The following is a 19880-nucleotide window of genomic DNA, read 5'->3' on the forward strand; positions in this document are numbered from 1 at the left end:
TACAATTTCAAGATGCCTAAATATCTTAAGGAGTATTTACATATGTATCAGTTAGGTAGTAAAGTTTCATTGTAATTTGTTTCTTTCCAGCACATACTTATTGAATGGCAAAAAAAAAAACCCTGGGGATGCATTTGCATTTTTGTACAACACTTCCGAGCAAATGGCTAGGGCAATTTTCCTGAGAGAAGGCTTGTTCTTTGAAACTCTTGCTTTAACAACTGGAAATACAGAAAATGGATGGGGGTTTTGTTGCGCTAAAAAGCCTAAGGATGCCTAGTTAAGTTTTTCTTTTAAATTATTTACGTACCATTAAGTTAAAATGTTTACATTCATTCATTTGTATAAAAAATGTTGTTAAATCTTATGCAAATGATTTAACACTGATTGCTGCAACGCAAATTGCACTTCTTTAAAAAAATTATTGTATATATGGAAGAAAAATATCTGATTGCTACCCTGTTTACAAATTTTGACTGACTTTATACAGTTCAGCCAGAAAATACGAACTTTCATAAACCTCAGTCACAGTGTACTTTAAAAGTTATATCGCAGTCTTGCAAAGTGAGTAAATATTTTAAACCAAAAAAAAAAAAAACCAAAACCAAAATCTCCTGAACAAGCTGGACCTTGTGAGACTTGTACCAAACGTTGTGATTTCTTCCAGGGGCATAGCTGGGCTCTGAAGAGCAGAGCAAGGCACGCTGAAGATGGAGGGCATAGGAGGAGAGGACCGACGGGGCGAAGACATCAAATGTTCGGTGCAAGACATCTGCGCCGACTCAAGCAGTATGCACTTCTGATGCTCGTTAAAAAGTATCTCACTATCATCTCTAGTAATTAAAGCCTTTGGTACTCCCTTCCCGACACTGACAACTTCCACCAAATTCTTGGGGGAGAAGGCGATGAGAGAGTGAAAACAACTATACAATCAGAAAGGCAGTGCTGCTGGGTAAGTCGAGGATGTATTTCTGGAATCTATCAATAGGACTAGGTTTATCTCTTCTTTTTTTTTTTCTTTTTTTTTCCTTTTTTTTTTTTTTTTGAGAGTGTAGGGCTGCATTAGCTATCCCCCGGTGGGCATTTGCTTTCCCTATGTTTTTCTTGCATAGATGAGGAACTGGATGCTTCGGCAGAGCCTCTTTTGGAGGCTGAAAAACACCTCTGCCACCAAAGCTTGGAAACTATTTCAGAGGCACGGTCTTTGCCAGCACTCTCGCTGCCGCTGTGACCGCTCCGCAGAAGAAACCATGCGCGGACATCTGGGGGCTGCTGCGCAGTGCCGGGATCCAGCTTCCCTCGCGCCGGGTCACGCCAGAGCCAGGGCACACCAGGGATCCTGTCTCACGGACGCCGTCACTTCGGCCGTGGAGGTCAGGCTGACTCCTGTGTACAGCCCGTCTTGACCTGAATACTTAAGGTTGCTGCTTTCGGGACTGGTGCTCTCTCCTGGGCCAGACATCACCGATGAGCTCGCCTGGAGTTGGGGGAAGAGCAAAGAGGGATTTCATTGAGCGGGTGAGCTTTGCACACACAGGGGTGTGGGTTGGAGCATAGCGGGCTCAGGGTTTGCCCTCTGGTCACCCCTGTGCCTCAAAATCCTGAAACTGAAAAAAGCTCTCAGGGTCAGCCCACTCACTCTCCCCTTCATGAAACAGTGACTTTACTATGCTGGCAAGGTCTGAGATGGGTGATAGCCGTGTTTGGAGAACAGCACATGGTTATCTTCACAGCAAGGTGGGAAAGAAAGCGCAGGACGTGCAGAAAAATCTGGAAATCAAACCATGATGAAGAAGGTAACGTGCGTGTCCCACTGCCCCCTACTGAAGGGACACAGATACCAACACCAAAAATGTGACCCGGGAGTTGTGGCACCTATAGTTTTGCTTCCCAGGTGGGAGAAGCCCTATACATCCCAATTCTCCAGCAGTGGGTGTGGAGCACCTCCTGGAAATCAGCTTTCTTTGGGTCCCTCAGACCTTGAAGTGCCTAAAATCATTCCTCACCCTTCAAAACGCTAGCCACAACCACTTTGTCCCTGTAAGACTGGCCACTAAAGGAGATGCTCCTTTCATCTCAAGTGGAGAAACACTATGCCTTTGAACCAGGAGGCTTTTTGTTCCGCCACTTACATGCACAAGACAACACGCAGGGGAGCCCCGGTAGGCACGAAGATGAACCTCTGAACTGCACTGAAATCAGCCCATTTATTTTAACATAGAAATTACAAAGACAAAGAAATGATCATTTTTTCCATGAGGCTGAGCAGATCCGCTAAAGAGGAAAAATTCACAGTGCCAGACAGAGAAGGGGCAACGTTTTCACCTGATAAAGGAAATGTTTAAGAGCTGACTTCATGCAAAATTAACTCTTGGATATGTCAACTTTAAAACCTTAATTTACTTGTTAATGGATAGTCTTTGGACAAGATTCCTTAAAAAGAAAAAAAAAAAAACAACTATCCTAAACTGTGACTGCAGAAGCTTCCTGCCCGCTGTTTAAGTGAAAAGTATACATATTTAATCATTTTACAAGAGTAGAGCTCTTGGCTCTTCTGGAGCCATGCCAAGCCAGCAGTCCTGACATAGGAAAAGCAAGGCTTCAGTTATTCAAAGGTAATTTCCAAAAAGTGCTATGCACGGTTCTTGTTCCCAACCCAGGGAAAACCTCACCTTCTGGAAGAGATACTCATTGCCAGTGGTCACTTTTGTCTGGAATACACTGAAATACTACAATATTTTCTTTATCTTTTATTACAAGGTTTGATCGTCGCTATTCTTCCACCCAGTCATCAACCAGGACTCTGCTCTGTCAGTCACTACCCTGAAATGCAGAGATGGAAGGAAAAACTGCTTGCCCCCAAAAAATGGTCAAAATAGCTCTAATCCTAAGAAATATGTTTTACCGCTCTCTCAAACACACAATTGCCAATCAGTGACAACGCATGTCCATATCGTCTTTGGAGAATGGAGAATTCAACGAGGCAGGTTTCACGCTAACCTTTGGGTAGGTTTTGGTCTTGCATCAGTCTGGTTTTTGAAAAAGGCTTTTTTTTATTTCTAATACATCAAATAGACTCCTGTTAGCACAAAAGACATCATTTTTAACAGCTTGAGTTTAAATTAGAGTTGAGCAGCGTTTGCTCAACCTGAGCTAAAAATACTGGGAGCTGTTTTGAAAGGTTCTCATTTGCCCATATTTGCCACTGTTGTTCCGGTAGGCAAATCTCTTATCACTCCCTGTTTTTTCCGGGCTTGGAAAGTGTAATTCACCCTTTTCCTGATTCAACCCTACAAAGGTGGGGCACAGGGACCTGCAGTTTCCATGTGGGGTTATCAGCTACCCCTCCCTCGGGCACCCCAGAAGGGAGGACACGGAGGCACGTCCTGTTTGAAGACTGCCCATCCCTGCCCGACCAAGGCCGGATCCTGGCTCCATTGAGCCAGGACAGGCAGGACCTGGGCAGGACCGCCAGGCCTGGAAACCCCACCCCGGTAATGTCATGACAAATCCAGGCAGCTCAGGCAGCTCCCCAAGTGAGACATGGAAAACAAACTTTAGCTCACGAAAAGGACGTGGCTGAATCACGGCTCTGCTCCCAAGCCTGCCTACGTCTGCTCTTACTTCTCCAGCTCTAAGGGATGAAAGATGACAGAAGCTACAGTTAGTTATTAGAGGACATTTGTCAGCTGGAATAAATAAGCTGAACAATGCTGCTGAAGTCAACCAGCTCTTCTAATTCACAACAGCTGGGTCTATCAATAAAAAGGTAATGGGCTTATTTTTATTGCTGAAATCTGATAATAGGACAGATAAATCAACTGAGGCTCAGCTTCCTGAGGAAAAAATGAATGAAGCCTGTTGGGAAGAGCTTGCCTCCCAAACAAACAGAGGAAGTTTGCATTTGTATCTGCAAAGGTGGTTAAGGATCCCTTCTTTTACCCAAAACAGCAGAACCTGGTCATGGGGCAGTTCCCAGGCAGGTTGTCTGGATCAGAGGTGTCCTTTCTGTAGAAGACCTGCCCATCATGCTCAGAGGGAGATCTCAGCCAGAGCCACAGAGGGACTTAGACACCTACATCCTACCCAAACCTGCCAGCAGTCCCCCAGAGCCAAATTCACCCCCACCAAAGCTGGCCCAGATCAAAACCAGGCTGCCCAGCCTTTGCTGGCCAGCACTAGGGGAACAGCACCCACATCTCTGGCTGAAGGACTCCTGCTTTCTTCCACCCACTCCTGTGACATCTGCCCGCCACGGAGAGTGGGGGGGGAACATCTGCACCGGCCTCTCCCCACGCCTCCGCAGCCAAGAGGAAAAAGCTCCAGGCAAGGACTTGTACTAACAGCTGGAGGTGGTGGCGAAGGGCCTTGATCTAGACCTTTGCTCTATCTGATAGACCTTTGCTCCATCTGCTTCGCAGGTTCAAAATGCTCCATGAATTTTGGACATTACACTGGGTCTGTAGTAAGCTGAGTCTCAGCGGACACTCTTCCTCTTCAGTTAGCATAGTTTAGTTTCACTACACTTAAAAGATAACCATAGTCAGCTGAAACACACTTGCAAAAATGTCCTTTGCATATAACGTGCAGTGGCAAATTGTGGTGGAGTCCTTAATTTTCCAGCCCCAGCCTCCCTGCAATAACTGCCATCCGCACCAAGAGCACTTTCTCCCAATACTGTCACTCCCTGGTTTCTGAAGAGCAAGTCTCGGCACTGCAAAACCACAGCTTTTTTTTCTGATTTAGTGATCCTCTTACTACGCAAAGTTGTCATTTCTTGCTAGTTCAATTGATCCTTTTGTTTATATTGCAGATGTGTAAGTTTACTTATCTTCTGATCATTCCTTTGTATTATAGCAACATAAATCTGTGGTTACGACTTCATTAATTTCCTAAGGGAGGCAACTTCCAGCATGGCTTGGGAAAGCTGATGACCCCTCCTGCTGTCGAGAGCTGTATGACTAATTGGCTTTATTACTTTGGCAATAAAACAAAACCAAGCAAAATGTATGTGTCCATATGCATATAGAAGTTTTGGGTAGGGCCAAAAATACTCTTTTTTCCTTGGTTTTCCCTGATGAAACAAAAAAGCTGGATTGCCTTGTTTTGTTTGATACAAAATGAAGTATTTTCTTTTGGATACGTGTACATGGAGCAAAGAAAATGGATGACTGATTTTATGAAACTGAGTGGGGAGAAGAAAGCAGCATCCTATTTTGTCCAGGAGTGAGGTAGGAGACCAAGAGAAGATTTAATCTGGAGTATCAGATCTCCCAGTATAGTGCCCTGACTACCAGACTATTTGGTTGCCATGTTCCTCATGCCTCCTGTTGATCTTATTCCACCTGGTTTAGATAAATATTTACTCATACCAGGACTGAGGCACCGTGTTCCCATTTTCCAGGTGAAATTCTTAACAACCATGCTGGTGAGTCTTTCTCATGGAAACTCTGTCCCGACGGCTACGAAATTATTCTATACCAACTGAAATCTTACTATCAGATAGTCTGAAGGACCCTCAGACATTCAACTTTCCAATATCCAATAGGAGATTTTTTTTAAAGAGGTTGAGTATCTGGGTTCATCCAGACTCTGGGAGTATGGATGCTAATTCCCTGATGCCTGCATGAATGCCCTACCAATCTGCTGCCTAAAAAGGAGAGAAGAACACCACCTCTAACCATCTCAGGAACCCTCTTCTGAAAGCAAAAGAAAGCAAATCCAGGAGAAGCTGTTCAGTGAATTCAGCCCAGGTTGTCGGGCATTTTGGGGACAGTTAGAACTGCATTTTCCTACTAGCTCACGGCCTGCCAAGGCCATTTCAGTCAGCTCTCCCTCTTTCCAGCCTACAACAGTGAAGAGCCAGTCCTGAACCACTTCTCAAGGTAAACCTCCAAGGGAAGTAAGTGCTACTTTTACCTGCAAGACAACTGTCCTACGTTATTCCATGGTGTGCGGTTATGGTCCTTCTGAGAAAGCACCAAACTGGAGGCAAAGGGTACAGTAGAGTCTTCTGAAAGAAGATCTCCCCTGGTGCTGCTGAGCTTTTACTGACATCAGCCCTGGCTCATGGAGTCTCCATGGCCTGCCATAAAAAGCAAATTTTACAGCAGTTTTCATACTGCCTTTTATCCTAATAAGGGAATAAAGCCCTTCTGGTAATCACACTAGTGGAGCCCCTGCATGGAAATGGATGGGTGTGCGCTACAGACCGTGCCCTTTGTTTTAGCAAATGTATGTAGCTTTTCTCTCTACAGTTTCAACAGCATCAAAGGGAGAGCAGGTATAGATGCAGATGCAGGCTGTCTGAAACCTTCAAATCTTCTTTTTATGGGGATGTAAGGCAACTTCATATATCATGCAGCTGGACCTTTTCCATGTTAGTAACACAGGACACCCAGTACTTACACTGCTTAGGAAAACAGAAATAGGCCTAAATCCTAGATCCAGATGTGAATTTGGCAAATAGCCCCTTCACAATGGGACAACGAAATATCTCCGATCCAAACCCTTCTACATTTTGGGGTGTTTGAAATCAACTTTGCACCCACAGCAATTCATTAATCGTATCTTTTAAATGTTTAAACTTCAGCTAGAACATAAAATCAACATTTAAGGTTCTTGCTAATTTGTCTCAAAATTGGCATTGTATAAGATTCCCTTCATGAAACGGATAGTCTCAAAGACATCTCCAAGAGTAATTGCTGTCTTTCTCTTTTTCTGCCCTCCCCTCCTTATTTTGCTTTAAAAGAGATAAAGAAAGGTAGGGCAAAAAGTGAATATTACTGACACAAATGAATTCTGCTGAATTTCATTTCTATTAGATTTCTACATAACTGGGAACTCTTTTGGCAGCCTCCCATAAAAGGCATAATAAATTCCTTTTGTACCAGTACAGGAATTCATTTTCTCTGTTTCATTTAGCAACAACATTGCTGTGAATTTCAGACAACAGTTTCTAAAACGTCATCAGATTTCTCTGCCTAATGTCAATTTGGCATTTTTCCCCTCCTCACAGAATTAGGGCTGGAGAAGCAAAAACAGAGCAAAACAAAAACAAGTTGCCATGCCGGTTGTGTAATGCATGGGGAATGAGCCAGGTTCGCTCTTCCAGCAGGTGCCCGTGTTTCGGCAACGTCACCAGCACTGCTGGCAGGAATCAGCGCCGTTCTTGTTAAAGCAACCAAAGATTACAGAGCCTGGATTCATCCATCTGAGGGTTTTCTCCCTCCTGACATGGCCTGGAGAAGTTTATTCTCCTTGCGCAAAGCCATTGCCTGTTCTAAGAATAAATACAAACCTTCAGGCTATCGATGGGTCAACTCAAAAGAAAAAAAAATCAAGGAAAATAGAAGTCTAGTAGAGTATCTTTGCTTCAGCATGTGATCAGATTACAGGCTGCCTTGCTTTAAAATGCCGACATCCCTTCACTCCCAACAACTTCAACGGCCCTTATGAGCGCTCAGCCCCTGCCATGGGATTTAGGCCCATAAGCAATTATTTCACTTCCTTCATAAGCTGACGATCATGTTCCCAAATGATGTCTGGGGCAACAGGAGCAAATCTTAACAGCCACCGCTTTCTACTTTCAGCCTCCAGTCTCCCCCGTCCTCATCCCATTGAATTGCTGATGCTTGAGCAAAAGCAGGAGCCCAAGGGAAGGATGTGCCCATACCCACAACATGCCCTGTCAACAACTCCCCTGCAAATCCCATCCTTATTCACGTACATTTGGGGCTGGGATGCAGAGATGGGAGATCACTAGCCCTTCATGTAGCGGGGCGGGGGAGTCAGGGGGGATGCCCATATGTCTGGTTGCTGCTGCAGCCTCCCCGCTTCAGCATGTTTCACAGCCTCCCTCCATCACTTCCTTCATTGAAATTTTTCACAAGAGGTAATTTGCAAGTGCTTTGCATATGCAGGGTACATCTGATGTGGGGAAAGGCTGTGCAGATACTACCGTGCTGCCTGATGGATACAAGGGGATGGATTTTCCTGGCCCTCATGCAGGTGTCTTCTCCCAGCCTGATCTACTATGGAAAAATCAGGGAGAACTGAAGTCCTGGCACTGGGGGATGCCTTGCTATGTGTAATTAAGAGCAGCCTCAGGGTCCCTGGGAGTTGCTCTTAGTTGCTAATAGTTCTCAACTAGCCTCTTCGTTCGTGAACTGTACCTCCACCCACACAACTCCACCTGGCAAAATTCTATTACAAACGGTACTATTAAAATTACATAAAAATTATTAACAACAGGTTTGATATGCTCTCCAAGGGAGAAGGGCTACAGAAAGGAAGGCAGGCTTTAGCCAGCCAAGAAGGCAACAGCATAGGAGAAACGGGATCTTGCCTATGTGACCTCTCCTTCCCCGAGCAGCACGGCTGCACTGCCTACAGCCTACACCGCTGCCTCAGCCTCAGCTGGGATTGTGCTTCTAATTCTGTCCATTATATAAATATCACAACAGTCCTCAGGATCGGTGGTCCTACTTAAGGCAATCAAAGGAAAATTTACGGAAAATTTGCCTGCATTTTTCCCTTCGCAAATATTAGGGGACAGCCTAAAACAGTGCCTTGTAGCTCACTGGGGGGAGCCCGAAACCCAGTAACGGTTCACTTTTTGGTTAGTGTTTAACTTTTTTTTATGTGATCTGTTTATTTTATTGGACTGACAGGGTTTTCTCATGTCAAAGACAAGCCCTTGTAGTAATATCCCTGTCTGGCAGCATCCGAACCCAAAACCCAGTGTCTCTGAAACTGGGTGGCCCTGTCAGTCCACAAACAATCACATTTGCTAAAAATGTTTTTTTTCCTCCCCTTGTACAATGAAACTTTGTACGTCAGGAATTAAACTATTGAAAGGAAATTGGATGTGGGAACGCCGAGACATATTGAAAAATAGTTATTATAAACAACGTCTTCTTTTTATTAATAAACGAGTAGAGAAAGCCACATTAGGAAAGCTTTTCAAAGAAATGATGTGGCAGATTAAAAGATACAGAGGGCCTGAGGAGTGAGTGCGGATATGGATATGTGTAGCCAAGGGGTTAGAAATTAATCTACATTAAGCTTCACAACTTTAGCGGTAGTATTTGTTATCACACATGCTAACTGAGTGAAGAAAGGAAGTTTGAGATGGTTTGAATACATGATGTAAAATAAGGATCAAAACTAAAGCAGGGGCTGATCAGTGCTTCTCTGGCACTCCTCTGGAGCTCGGGGCTGCCAGATGCTGAGCATCTGGCCCCTGAAGAGCCCTCTACGAGGAAAGGGCTGATCCCCTATGCACTGCAATCAGCGGGGCTCCCCAGCCTGGTTTCAGCTGGGTCTGGATCAGGGTTTAAGTGCACATCTTAGTTTAAAACAAAAGCCTTTATGTTTCCCTCCATCCAGCAAGATAACATTTTGCTGGGGTTTACCAATCATTTGGGATAATGCGTTCAAATGCATATATATATAAACCAGCTTTTGGAAAACATGAGAGCAGCACTGCCTTGAATTATAAATTCAGATAATTTCAGAAAAAATGGGGTATGTGCACAATTGTTTCTTGAAAGGATCAATCAGGCATGATTTATTGTCTTTCCTCCAAAAGAAAACCTTTGAAATAGAAGAACCTGAACATTTCAAAACAAAATGTCTGGGGTTAAGCTGTGGTTAACTTAATCATAAAAATTATATAGATCTTAATTAAGAGGTTTGTAAAGTACTTCAGCTTGTCGTTCGGTTTACAGCTATATGTAATATCCTCCGAAAATCTTGTTCCAGTATCAGCTAACAAAACTGGAAAGTTTGTTTAGATTATTGTTCTGCTAGATAAGATAAAAGCTGTGATAACATTGCACAGTGATCAGTCTGCTTACAGATATGGACACCAGCTTATGGCTTACCCCGGAGGCTGCAGTCTGTGTGCTGGGAGAAGCGTTTTTGCTACAGTCATCTGAGTTAGTAGAAGACGTGGATGTTGGAGTCATAGGAACCGCAGTAGTACTGTTACCTGAAATATCGGGAACTGGTATTAAAAACAAATATTTTCCAGCCAGGAAAAAAAAATTCTTGCAGCTCAACTGTCTTATCCTTTTATATTTACCAGAGCATGCCTTTGACTTATTTATGTTCTTAGGTTTTCGCTTCCTGGTCTGAATTCCTTCTTTTTTCATAGCAAGAGGTCGGGGAACCTGAAAAAAATTAAATTTCCACATCGATCATAGAGTTGTGTATGTACTCTAATATCAAAAATACACTACAAGATCAAACAATGATGTTGAAAATGCCTGTTGAGGTCATATATAGCAAGTCAATTTTTCCTATGTCATGGTAGCAATTAAAAAAAAACTTTGCATTTTATTTGGGTGAAGCAATGAATTGTTTCAAGGGGAGTTTTATCTGAATAAAGAAAGCAGAAAAACATAAAGAAAGCTAAACAGTTTTTCCAACACAGTCACTCCACCAATAAACAGCACACTCTAAGGGAAAAATGGCACTGTTTGGCCATAGGTTGTATGAAATTAAATTGGATGGGGTGTATCTGATCCCTGATTTCTTATTCCGGACAGGTAGGAATTATCTCCAGTGGCTGATACTGGAAAGCAAGAATGCACATGAGGGAAAAAAATGCTCCTCTTCCTGTGGACCAGCTGCACAAACCAGATCATCGTCGGTAAGTGTCTTAGAACAGAAGCTTTAGGCCATAATCAGTTTAGCATTTGTTCTTATAAGCAGTTCTGCCCATGATACAGCTTTATAGTATCTAAATTTATATTGATAGGGAAAATGTGCTCAAAAATCAGCTTTGTGTTCTGTGTCATCACTACTATAATCATTACACAGAAAACATTGACTTAAAATATCACCCAAAACATACTCCATCACATTCAGGATAGAGCTATTTTCTTCCTCTATTATTGCCTAGCAAAGCCTGGAATGACGTTTAAAATTTTGCTGGCACAGCTATGGCTTGAATTACATTTAAAGTATTGCTGGCATAGCTATAGCTGTCCATGAAGAACTGTCTTATTGAAGGTCTAGGGGTTTTTTTTCCCCCACTGAAGAGCTGGTTTAGATGCCGGTGGCAAAAAGATCTCTGCCACTCATCCAGAGGTGGTTTCTTTGTACAGATCTGTCAGAAGAGCTACAACGGCAAACACAGAACTTGTCAAAACCATAACTTGCTGAAACAGTATAACCATTTTATAATGCCAGGCATTTTTTGGTCATTTTATCCTTTTTTTTCTTAACTTGGCAGTCCAAACCATGAGCCAAGACCATTAGCATCAACAGAAACATTGCCCCGACTTGAGGAAGCCTGATGCCATCCCCCAAAGCCACCGGGCGCCCGCCGGCGAGAGAACCAGCCCTTTCACAAAGGAGCATCTGAGCTGGTGGGGAATCTCCCTTGGTGAAGCGGCCGCTTACCCCATGGAGCTTCATGTAGAGACCACAGGCGTTGCAGACGGGCTCGCCCTCCGCATTCCTGCGCCACAGCGTGGTGGTCGTGGTGTGGCAGTTGGCACAGGACAAGCCCAGCCGCCGGGACGAGGGCTAGAGGCAAGCGTAGGCAAACACAGGCGTAAACAGGCGGGCAGGAGCAGATGATTTATGTCTTTACAGTTCATAAAAAGTGCTTTAACATGCAGTGGGGATGGTAGGAGGGTTTCTTATAGCATCTATCAGCAACATCCCAGAATTAAAACAAGGTTCTCCTCATTTCAGAGACTGGAAAGTTGACGTGAAGAGGTACTGCAAGTCTGCAACTCCAGGCAGTTGCGGCAGAGGCAAAAATTCACATTTTGGGAGCTGCTGACCTGGGGACCTCTGTTCAGACCACCGGGCACTAGCTCTTCCTCCAGCAGGACAGCTAGGAAACATCTCCACTACAGCTCCATCCAGCTGAGGAGAAGGCACTTCATTCCTGTACCACCTCTCCAACCGGTTCAACGCCCTCTCCCCTGTGCGGTGGGCAAAGAGGCAGCTCTGAACCTGCCCCCGATACTCCCGACTCACGGGAACAATCAGCTGCTCTAATCACCTTCCCTCAGTGGCACCACGGCTGGGGAAAACAAACTTTACCGGGTGCCAGGGGGTACAACAGCAGCATCTTTATAAACAGGTCTTTTTATCATTGCCCATTTTATCCTTGCGCGAAGAACAACGTGCCTCGGGAGCGTGTTTTACAGAACAGAGCTTCCTCTCTGCCAGCAGAAAAGCTGGTGGGTGACAACAAGATCCCCACTGCAAACAAGCCATTTATGACACTCTTCCGTGGAGTTTGGAGCCAAGATGAAGCAACCTTGTATCAGAAATAACCGTATAACCCGGAGCTTTATGGCTGCAGGCTGTATATCATAAGTGAAGGCAGTCCTCATAAACATGTGAAATGAAGGTGAATGGGTTATAAAAGTCCCTGTAACAAGTGATCTCTTTTACGTTCATCATAAGCAAAGAATTCCAGCGACATCATAAATCTAGTCTTTTTCAAAGTATCGCATTGTCAAAAAAAATATAAAAAAATCTGTGCCTAGCTCTGTGTCTGGCAGCTGAACAAGTTTACACGGAGAAGCCAGTTTCAGAGGATTGCATTAATCTTATTCTGACTATAAAGCACCCGTAACCGAAATTACTAACTTAAGGGTACAATGCCCTTCCTCTTGAATCATTTACTGCTGGGTTGTTAGACGTAACTCGGTCACCTTTGATACCACAGAGCAGCCTGCCACTTGGGAAACCTATAAAAATGTTTTGAGAATGAAGAATATTCCAGAGTAATAACCGACTTCTTGAATTTTATCTGTTCGAATTTCTTTAGCAGTAAGCTGTCGCCTTACACCACAGCTCAGAAAGAACTCCAGATTAAATATGAATTTTGCAACTTTGAATCAGTAAAACATTATTAATTGCACAGCAAAAAAAAAAAAAAACCACAGCCAAATGTAATATAGGCTGAAGTACACGCCTATACTTTTTAATCTTAAAAATCCAGGTCTCATGAAAACAGAATTTTTGACCTTGTTATTAAATATGTACGCACAGTGTCCAAATTGCGCTCCTTGATTCGGTATGAGTTTTGCATGGATCGGGTAAAAAAAAGGCTGATCCTAACACATATGCTTCGTTTTCTTTCTTTGCAAGTGAAATGCTGTCAGACATTTCACTCTGTTAAATCTTTCTTTCTTTTGTATGCAGTCTGGTATAAATCTTCATATATTTTATTTCAATAGCTTTTGCTCATTCCTGTATCTAAACAAATGGGGGGGGGGGTCGGCATGTTTTGAAGCTAAAATGACTTTTCTGCCGCAGGAATTTTATCAGAAACTTTGTGGCAATCTAAACATGTTTAGCATTTTCAAAACATTTTCCCTTCTCACCTAGATATTTCCAACTGTATGAACACACAGTCATAGTTGATTTATAGTTATGGCCAGGGTACTCGGTAGGGATTGTTACGCAGAGCTCTTTCAGAGTTATTTCGCCGAGGTGTCAGGCTGAAATAGGGCTGCAGTTTGACTCTGTTTTAGTCTCCTCACCCCCACCTCTCCTTCAAAAAAAAGAAAAGGAACACAGAAATGCCGGAGCCGGGTATCAGCTACTTGAAATCTACATTGGGCCAGGGTGCCACGGCCAGTCGAGCTCTGACACTTCAGACAAGCAGCAGATCTGGCCCATCTGCCGCGTTTGTCCCCAGTAATGAGATAACGCCTCGTGTCATGAAATTTAGTGGACAGACAGCTAGAAAAAACGGGCACCCAGTAGTAATTAACCTCTAGCTTAAAGTTAAATTAACTCTTTGGCTTAAAGAAAGGTGTTTAAACAGAGGTGGGGTTGGTGTGTGAGCGCTTACTGTCTGCTCTGATCATCGCGCATTTGGTTTTTGTTTCTCCCCTGCCCCGTAAGGGCATTAAATTCAAATGGTTGTGAAATAAAGAACGGGATGTGTTTTAACACTAGGAAAACAGGCATGGAGCGAAGCAGCTGGCGTGATTGAAAGGGGCTTGAAAGGCTGATGGGATTGATACACTGTCTCCATACACAAGGGTCCAAACATCAGCTTGGATTATAGCGGCGTGATTTATTGTGGCTCACTCGGTAACAGCCATTACTGAAGAGCATATTCTTTCTCCCTGCTGACCTCCACCCAGATTTGCTAAACATAATGTGCAGTTCCCACTTGTTAAATTTTCTCCTTGCCTATTCAGTGCCAGCCTGAGTTATAAACAGGGGTTCTGGTTTGTGCTATTTATTTCCCCCCCTAGTTTGAGGAGTATATTTTTAGAAAAATTGCCGCTCATTTCTTAGGAGTAAAACAAAACAAAGGCTATTATCATTGTTTAAACAATTGGTTTTCTTTGAATTATATACAAAACTTGCTTACATTCCCAAGGATCGAGCTCTCAGCAAACAAAGCAGGTCTGGAGAAATTCCTAGCCCTCTGAACAAACACTTTCCAACCTTGATTTTTTTTTTTTTTCTGTTGGAAACGTCCAACATTGGCAGCACAAATTTCTTCCAAGCCGCCAATGCCCCCTCACCGACGGGGTCCATCAACTCAAAAAGCCAGGGCAGCCCATGCCTGGTGTGCGGCTCACCAGGGGCAGAGGGCGATTTCACCAGCGTAGGGCCCAGAGGTGGGCCCGAAGCAGCACCCAGAGGGCTGCCAGCCCTGTCACCCCTCATCGTGACCACTTTGGCCTGCAAACCTGGTCAGGAGCCCCACTTTGGTTTTGCAGCCAGGGGGAATCACCCGACTAACAGGCTTTGATTGTGTTCCCCCATCCTTGCCCCCGCTTTTCCCCGGGCTAGCGCTGACTGGGGGTCCCTCGGGACGCAGCTCCTCTCGCCCCCCTCCTCCCCTCCATCCCCACTCACCACTCTCTTCTGGGGCTTGATGAGGGGCCGGCTGAGGCCGTTCATTTTGGTGTAGAGCCCGCAGGCGTTGCACAGGTAGTTGCCGGTGCCGTCCCTCCTCCACAGCGGGGTCTGGATGGAGCCGCAGTTGACGCACTCCCGGCTCTCGGACAGGTCCTCCAGCAGCTCTGGGGGGAGCAGAACAGAGGGGAGAGGCGGTGGGGCACGGCCGCGGGCGGGCGCGGAGCCCCGCGGAGCGCTGTCCCGGCCCCACCGCGCCGGGAGACGGGCCCCGGGCGAGCAGGCAACTGGCGCTGTTCAGCCCTCGGAAAAGCAATTCCCCGGCAGTGATCGCGGCCATGCGGTGATTTTTTACAAAATCCTCTGGGTTTTGTTGTTTAAATTTCTGTAACGGCACCAGACTTGCTGCCGGCCCCAGCACAACCTTTGCTGTACAAACCGTAGCGGAGCCGCTGCCCCCCGGGACGGGCTGGGGGGCACCGGCCAGACGGAGCGGCGACCCCCGGCAGCCCTGCGCTCCCGCCGCGATTTGGCCCTTCGGAATTCTGGCTGGAGCGGCGCGGGGTCCGCTCGAGGGGTGAAACACCCGTCGTGGTGCCCAGCGGGAGGAGAGGGAGGCGCACTTGGCTTTTTAGGGGAGCAGGGGGGGTTAGGCGCCTGCCAGAATAGCCCGCTTCCAAAACAAGGAGCGGTGGTTTTGCCCAATATTGCCCCGGGTCGAGGCTGGGCAAGGAGTTTTTACCCCGACTCTCATTTTAAATGCCTCGCAACTAGAAAAACTAGGCAGCGTTTGGGGCTCTGGTGTGCCGTCAGCGACGGGGAGCGACCACTTCGCCTCGGCTATTTAGTCGCATTCGAGCTCGTTGGTAGGAAACGGAGGAAATGGAAAAATATGCGGTATTCTGCCTCCCGCTCCCACAGCTACTGAACACTGGGGGGAAAAGGGTCTAAATGCACGGGAAAAAAATAAAGAGAACCCACCTATAAAAGCAAACACCTTCACCCTGCGAATCCTTATATTCTTGTTCTGACTCACCTCTCCATATTTCAGGGGAAAAAAATACGGATATACCGTGCCACGTTGTGCAGAAATAATAAAAGGAGGTGTTTGGATTTCCGCAGCAGCTTTCGACCTGAGGCTGGGAAAGTCTCTTTCAGTCTGATAGCTTCGTCAATGATATTTTTGCTCCCTCCATTCCCTCCGCTACCTGCCTTAATTCATCATTGGGTTATTCTTTTACGTTTTGCTTAGCAGCTTTGCGCTGTAAAAGCGACAGGGAACTTGTAAACGTCAGGCAGCTTTGGAGAGAGGGCTGCGATGTCACGGGTGGGCACTGAGCTGAGAAAGAAACGGCCTTTTGGCCTGCACCCACCGAAATACATTTCTCTCCTCCCTTCGTTTGCAAGATATTAGGCGCTAAACAGGAACGGGCACACGGCAGAGTCCAGAGAGCACAGTTCAGCCTACGTTGTCAGCTTGTAGCTCTTAGCACTTGGCTAAGATTTATTAATCTTTGCACTAAAAGCCCCATTGAAGACTGTAATCAGGAAAATGCTTAAGGCTTCAAGGACGCTGGAAGTTAAACAGTTATTTGTCCCAGCTATTTACTTTCTAACATTACCTTCGTGCCTGCAGAAAGAAATTCTGCCGTGACAATATTTCTCGGGCATTTTAAAATATTTTTTCCCCTTAGTGCGTGAGAAATATATTTATGTCCAAGGAAAGCAAAATAAAGGTTTAATTTTAGGTATTGTTTTAGTGGCTCTACGAGTAACACTGAGAAAGCTGCATCAAACTATGTAATATTTAGCTATAAAAATATATTGCGGCAACAATTTGCAGTTCCTGACCGCTGACATGATTATTTGAAAGGGCTTCGGCGTCGCTGCCGCAATTTTTTCTTGCGGGAGCAGAAACTCGCGTGGCCCAGGAGCTCCGGGCTGCTTCGCCCACGTTACCACGCGATGCGGCTGCCGCGGCACCCACCCTTGCCCTCACCGAAAGTCTGACGCCCGCCCCTCCGGTTCCTTCGCTGGGGGCCGGAGGCACCGTCCAGGGAAACGCGAGGAAGGCGCCCCAGCGCCGCGGCTGACCCCGCTGCCCGCGCCTTTCCAGCCGGGCCGGGGCTCAGCGGCCCCGCGGGGAGCGAGCGGGAGCGGCTCCGGAGACCCAAGGGCGGGTGAGAGACCCCCGGGGGCCGGGGAAGCTGCCGTGCCCCCCCTCGGCTGGCTTGGCGCTCCTGCCCCAGCCTCCTCCGGCGTCCCGCTCTTCCCTCCTCTGCCCCTTCTCCCCCACCCCTCTCCTCTCCCTTCCGTGAGATTCTCCATCCCCACCTCTCTCCCGGAAAAAAAAAAAAAAAAAAAAAAAACAGGATTTTTTTCCACCGTCACCTACTTTTACACTATAACTTTTGGAAATTGAGTTAAAATCTCAACTTTGGTGTCGCCCTGAAATGCGGCTTCTCGGCTTTGCTCTGCCCTTCTCCTACCGTCACTACAACTGAGTCTTCTTCCCCCTGTCAGGTTAGTAAACACCAAGTGGGAGGCTTAAAATGCCTAAATCTGCCGGGTATCATCGAGAGACAGGAGGAGCACCGTGCACACCCCTATAGAAAGATGAAAAGCCATCGAGTAATTTTCTGCAACGCTGCACTGAAAGAGAAAATCAGTGTATATAAAATATGCCTACCTAGTGGGTAGTTGATGATTAAAGCAAATGCTGATCAAATGTGTGTGTGCGTGTGTGTATACAGACACATATATGCATAAATATATATAAATATACATATATACACACACTTACACACACACCCCTCTCTATACCTCTGTATTTATATATACACACAGATATTCTAAAGCTGAAGAGACTGCAATAATCGTTAATCTTTTTCTACCTCTGACTAAATCCTCGCAGCTCAGCCTCCACTTCTACAATTAATTTAATGACACCGAGAATTTCCTAAACTAAAAAAACCGACGGGACACCTCGGAAGTGAAAGTAAAATCCCATCAGAAGGTGCCATATTTTAACGGCAGTTTATAAACGGGGTTTCTCGTTCATATCAGAGGTTTTGCTTTGCTGCTTTTCCTTTTTAACGAAGCAACGGGGTTTGTAGCTGAAATAATCCAAAATGGGTTAAGCCAGCCCCTGCAATGTGCCTCCACGCTACGAGAAAGGTTAATTGGCAGGGAATTTGTCACCGTTTCGTGGCCAGATTACCGCATTTAGGGAAAGCGGGATTGTACGGAGTTGGGAAAACTAAAAGTGAGGCTTACAGCGGACGATTCGTTTTGAGAACGGTGGGTTTGCAACGCCGACTGCTATACTTTTTTTTGGTGTCCCCCCAAGCCAAAGCAAACGGCGGGAGGCTCCTCCACCCCAGAAAAGCCACCGTCCCGGCACCGCCGTCCTGCCACCGGCACCACAGCCACGCCGCGCCACGCCGCGCCGCCCGGCCGGAGAACCCCGCTCCGGGGCAGCCCCGCCGCCGCCGCCCCGCGCCCCCCCGGCACCCCCCGGGGCCCCGGCCAGCGAGCAGCCCCGGCGTGCGGCGGCCGCCCTCCCTGCCCTGCCCTGCCCTGCCCTGCCCGCCCCCCGCGGCGGGCCCTACCTGCGCTGGGTGCCCGGACGGGGATGGGGGCGGCCCGGCCCTGGAGGCAGTGCAGCATGGAGTTCTCGAAGGGCGCCGTGGGCCAGGCAGGGGTGAGCTGCGGCCCCACGTAGGACGTGTAGGGCCCCGGGTAGGAGCCGTTGAGCGGCCGGGCCAGGGGGCTGTACTGGTCCCTGGCGCCCAGGCTGTTGCTGTAGGCGCCGGGCTCTCGGGAGGCCCCGTTGGCCACGGGCGGGCTGGGGGAGTAGGGGAAGCGGCCCGAGGGGTGGGAGCCGCCGCCGGTGCTGTACGAAGGGCTCTCCGCGGCCGGCTGGGACCAGACGGCGTGGCCGCCGCCCGGGTGGCTGGGCTGGGCCGCCCCGCTGCCCTGCAGGTACGGCAGCGTGGGCAGCATGGAGCCCACGCGGGTCGTGGGCACGTAGACGGGCGAGCTAGGCGTGGAGTGCATGAAGCCGCCCGGAGATCCGTCGTAAGGCGTGGGGCCCTGGGCGGCCGAGATGGCCAGGGTCTGGTACATCTCCTCGGGCTGCTCGGCGCCGAGGGCGCTCAGCTTGGGGCCGCGGCTGGACCAGATCAGCTTGTTGGTTTGGTCTAAATCCGCGAAGAGCAGAATGTCCTCCCAGCTGGGCAGGCCGGAGGGGTGGGGGGCCCCGAAGTGCACGTAGGGGGCGAGCAGCGACCTGCCCTCGGCGGCGGGGGGCGGCGGCGGGGCCGGCCGGTGGCTGCCGTCGGGCTTCGGCAGGGGAGTCTTGGAGGAGCCGCGCTCGCCCTGGGAGCCGCCGGAGGAGGAGGAGGAGGAGGAGGAGGAGGAGGGCGAAGGAGGAGACGGGCCCGGCTCCCTGGTCGCGAAGGGGCAGGAGGAACCGCCGGCGTCCGCAGCGCACCTCTTCACCGCGCACCAGCCGCCTTCAGCCACGGCCATCCAGGTCGCCTTCTAGCCGCTGGGTGTGGATGGGGAAGGGGGAGGAGGGGAGGAGGAGGAGGAGTGGAGGGGGGGTCCGCAGGGCAGGGCGGGGAAGGAGGACACAAAAGAGCGGGGGGGGGGGGGGAAGAAATAGTAATAACAACGTTAGCAAACAGGACAGCCCGTCTCCCTCCCTTAATGAGATTCATCAGAGCTTATCTGGACCCTCTGAGCGCTTAATCAGTCATGTCGCCTCGGCGCTGTTGTCCCCCGCCCCGGCGGAATGGGATCAGGCAGCCCAGGTCAACACGGGCCGGGAGCCGCCGGCCGCGCAGCGCCCCGCGGAGCGCGGTCCCGCGGGGGCAGGGCTGCGGGCTCCGGCCCCGCTCCCGGCGCCGCCGGCGGGCTGCTCCCCTCTCCCTCCCCACCTTGGGCCGGAGATTTGAACATGAAGCACGCCGGGGGGAAGGTGGGCGGGAGGGCGTGGGGAGAGAGGGGGGCGAGGC

At 48.0% G+C, this 19880-nt stretch overlaps 1 protein-coding gene across 1 annotated transcript; it reads right to left on the reverse strand.

Annotated features, from left to right (window-relative positions):
- Positions 1–1047: 1047 nt before the first annotated feature.
- GATA6 (GATA binding protein 6) lies at positions 1048–19393 on the reverse strand. The gene is made up of 6 exons (XM_059836224.1): positions 18471–19393; positions 14860–15026; positions 11413–11538; positions 10088–10175; positions 9888–9994; positions 1048–1477 (listed from the first exon to the last, which is right to left on the reverse strand). Exons 1-6 carry the CDS (start codon positions 19390–19392, stop codon positions 1310–1312), a joined length of 1578 nt encoding a protein of 525 aa, XP_059692207.1. The 5' UTR covers position 19393; the 3' UTR covers positions 1048–1309.
- Between the last annotated feature and the right edge of the window lie 487 nt (positions 19394–19880).

Source organism: Gavia stellata, chromosome 3 (assembly GCF_030936135.1).
Source record: "Gavia stellata isolate bGavSte3 chromosome 3, bGavSte3.hap2, whole genome shotgun sequence".
In the NCBI taxonomy this organism is placed as follows: domain Eukaryota; kingdom Metazoa; phylum Chordata; class Aves; order Gaviiformes; family Gaviidae; genus Gavia; species Gavia stellata.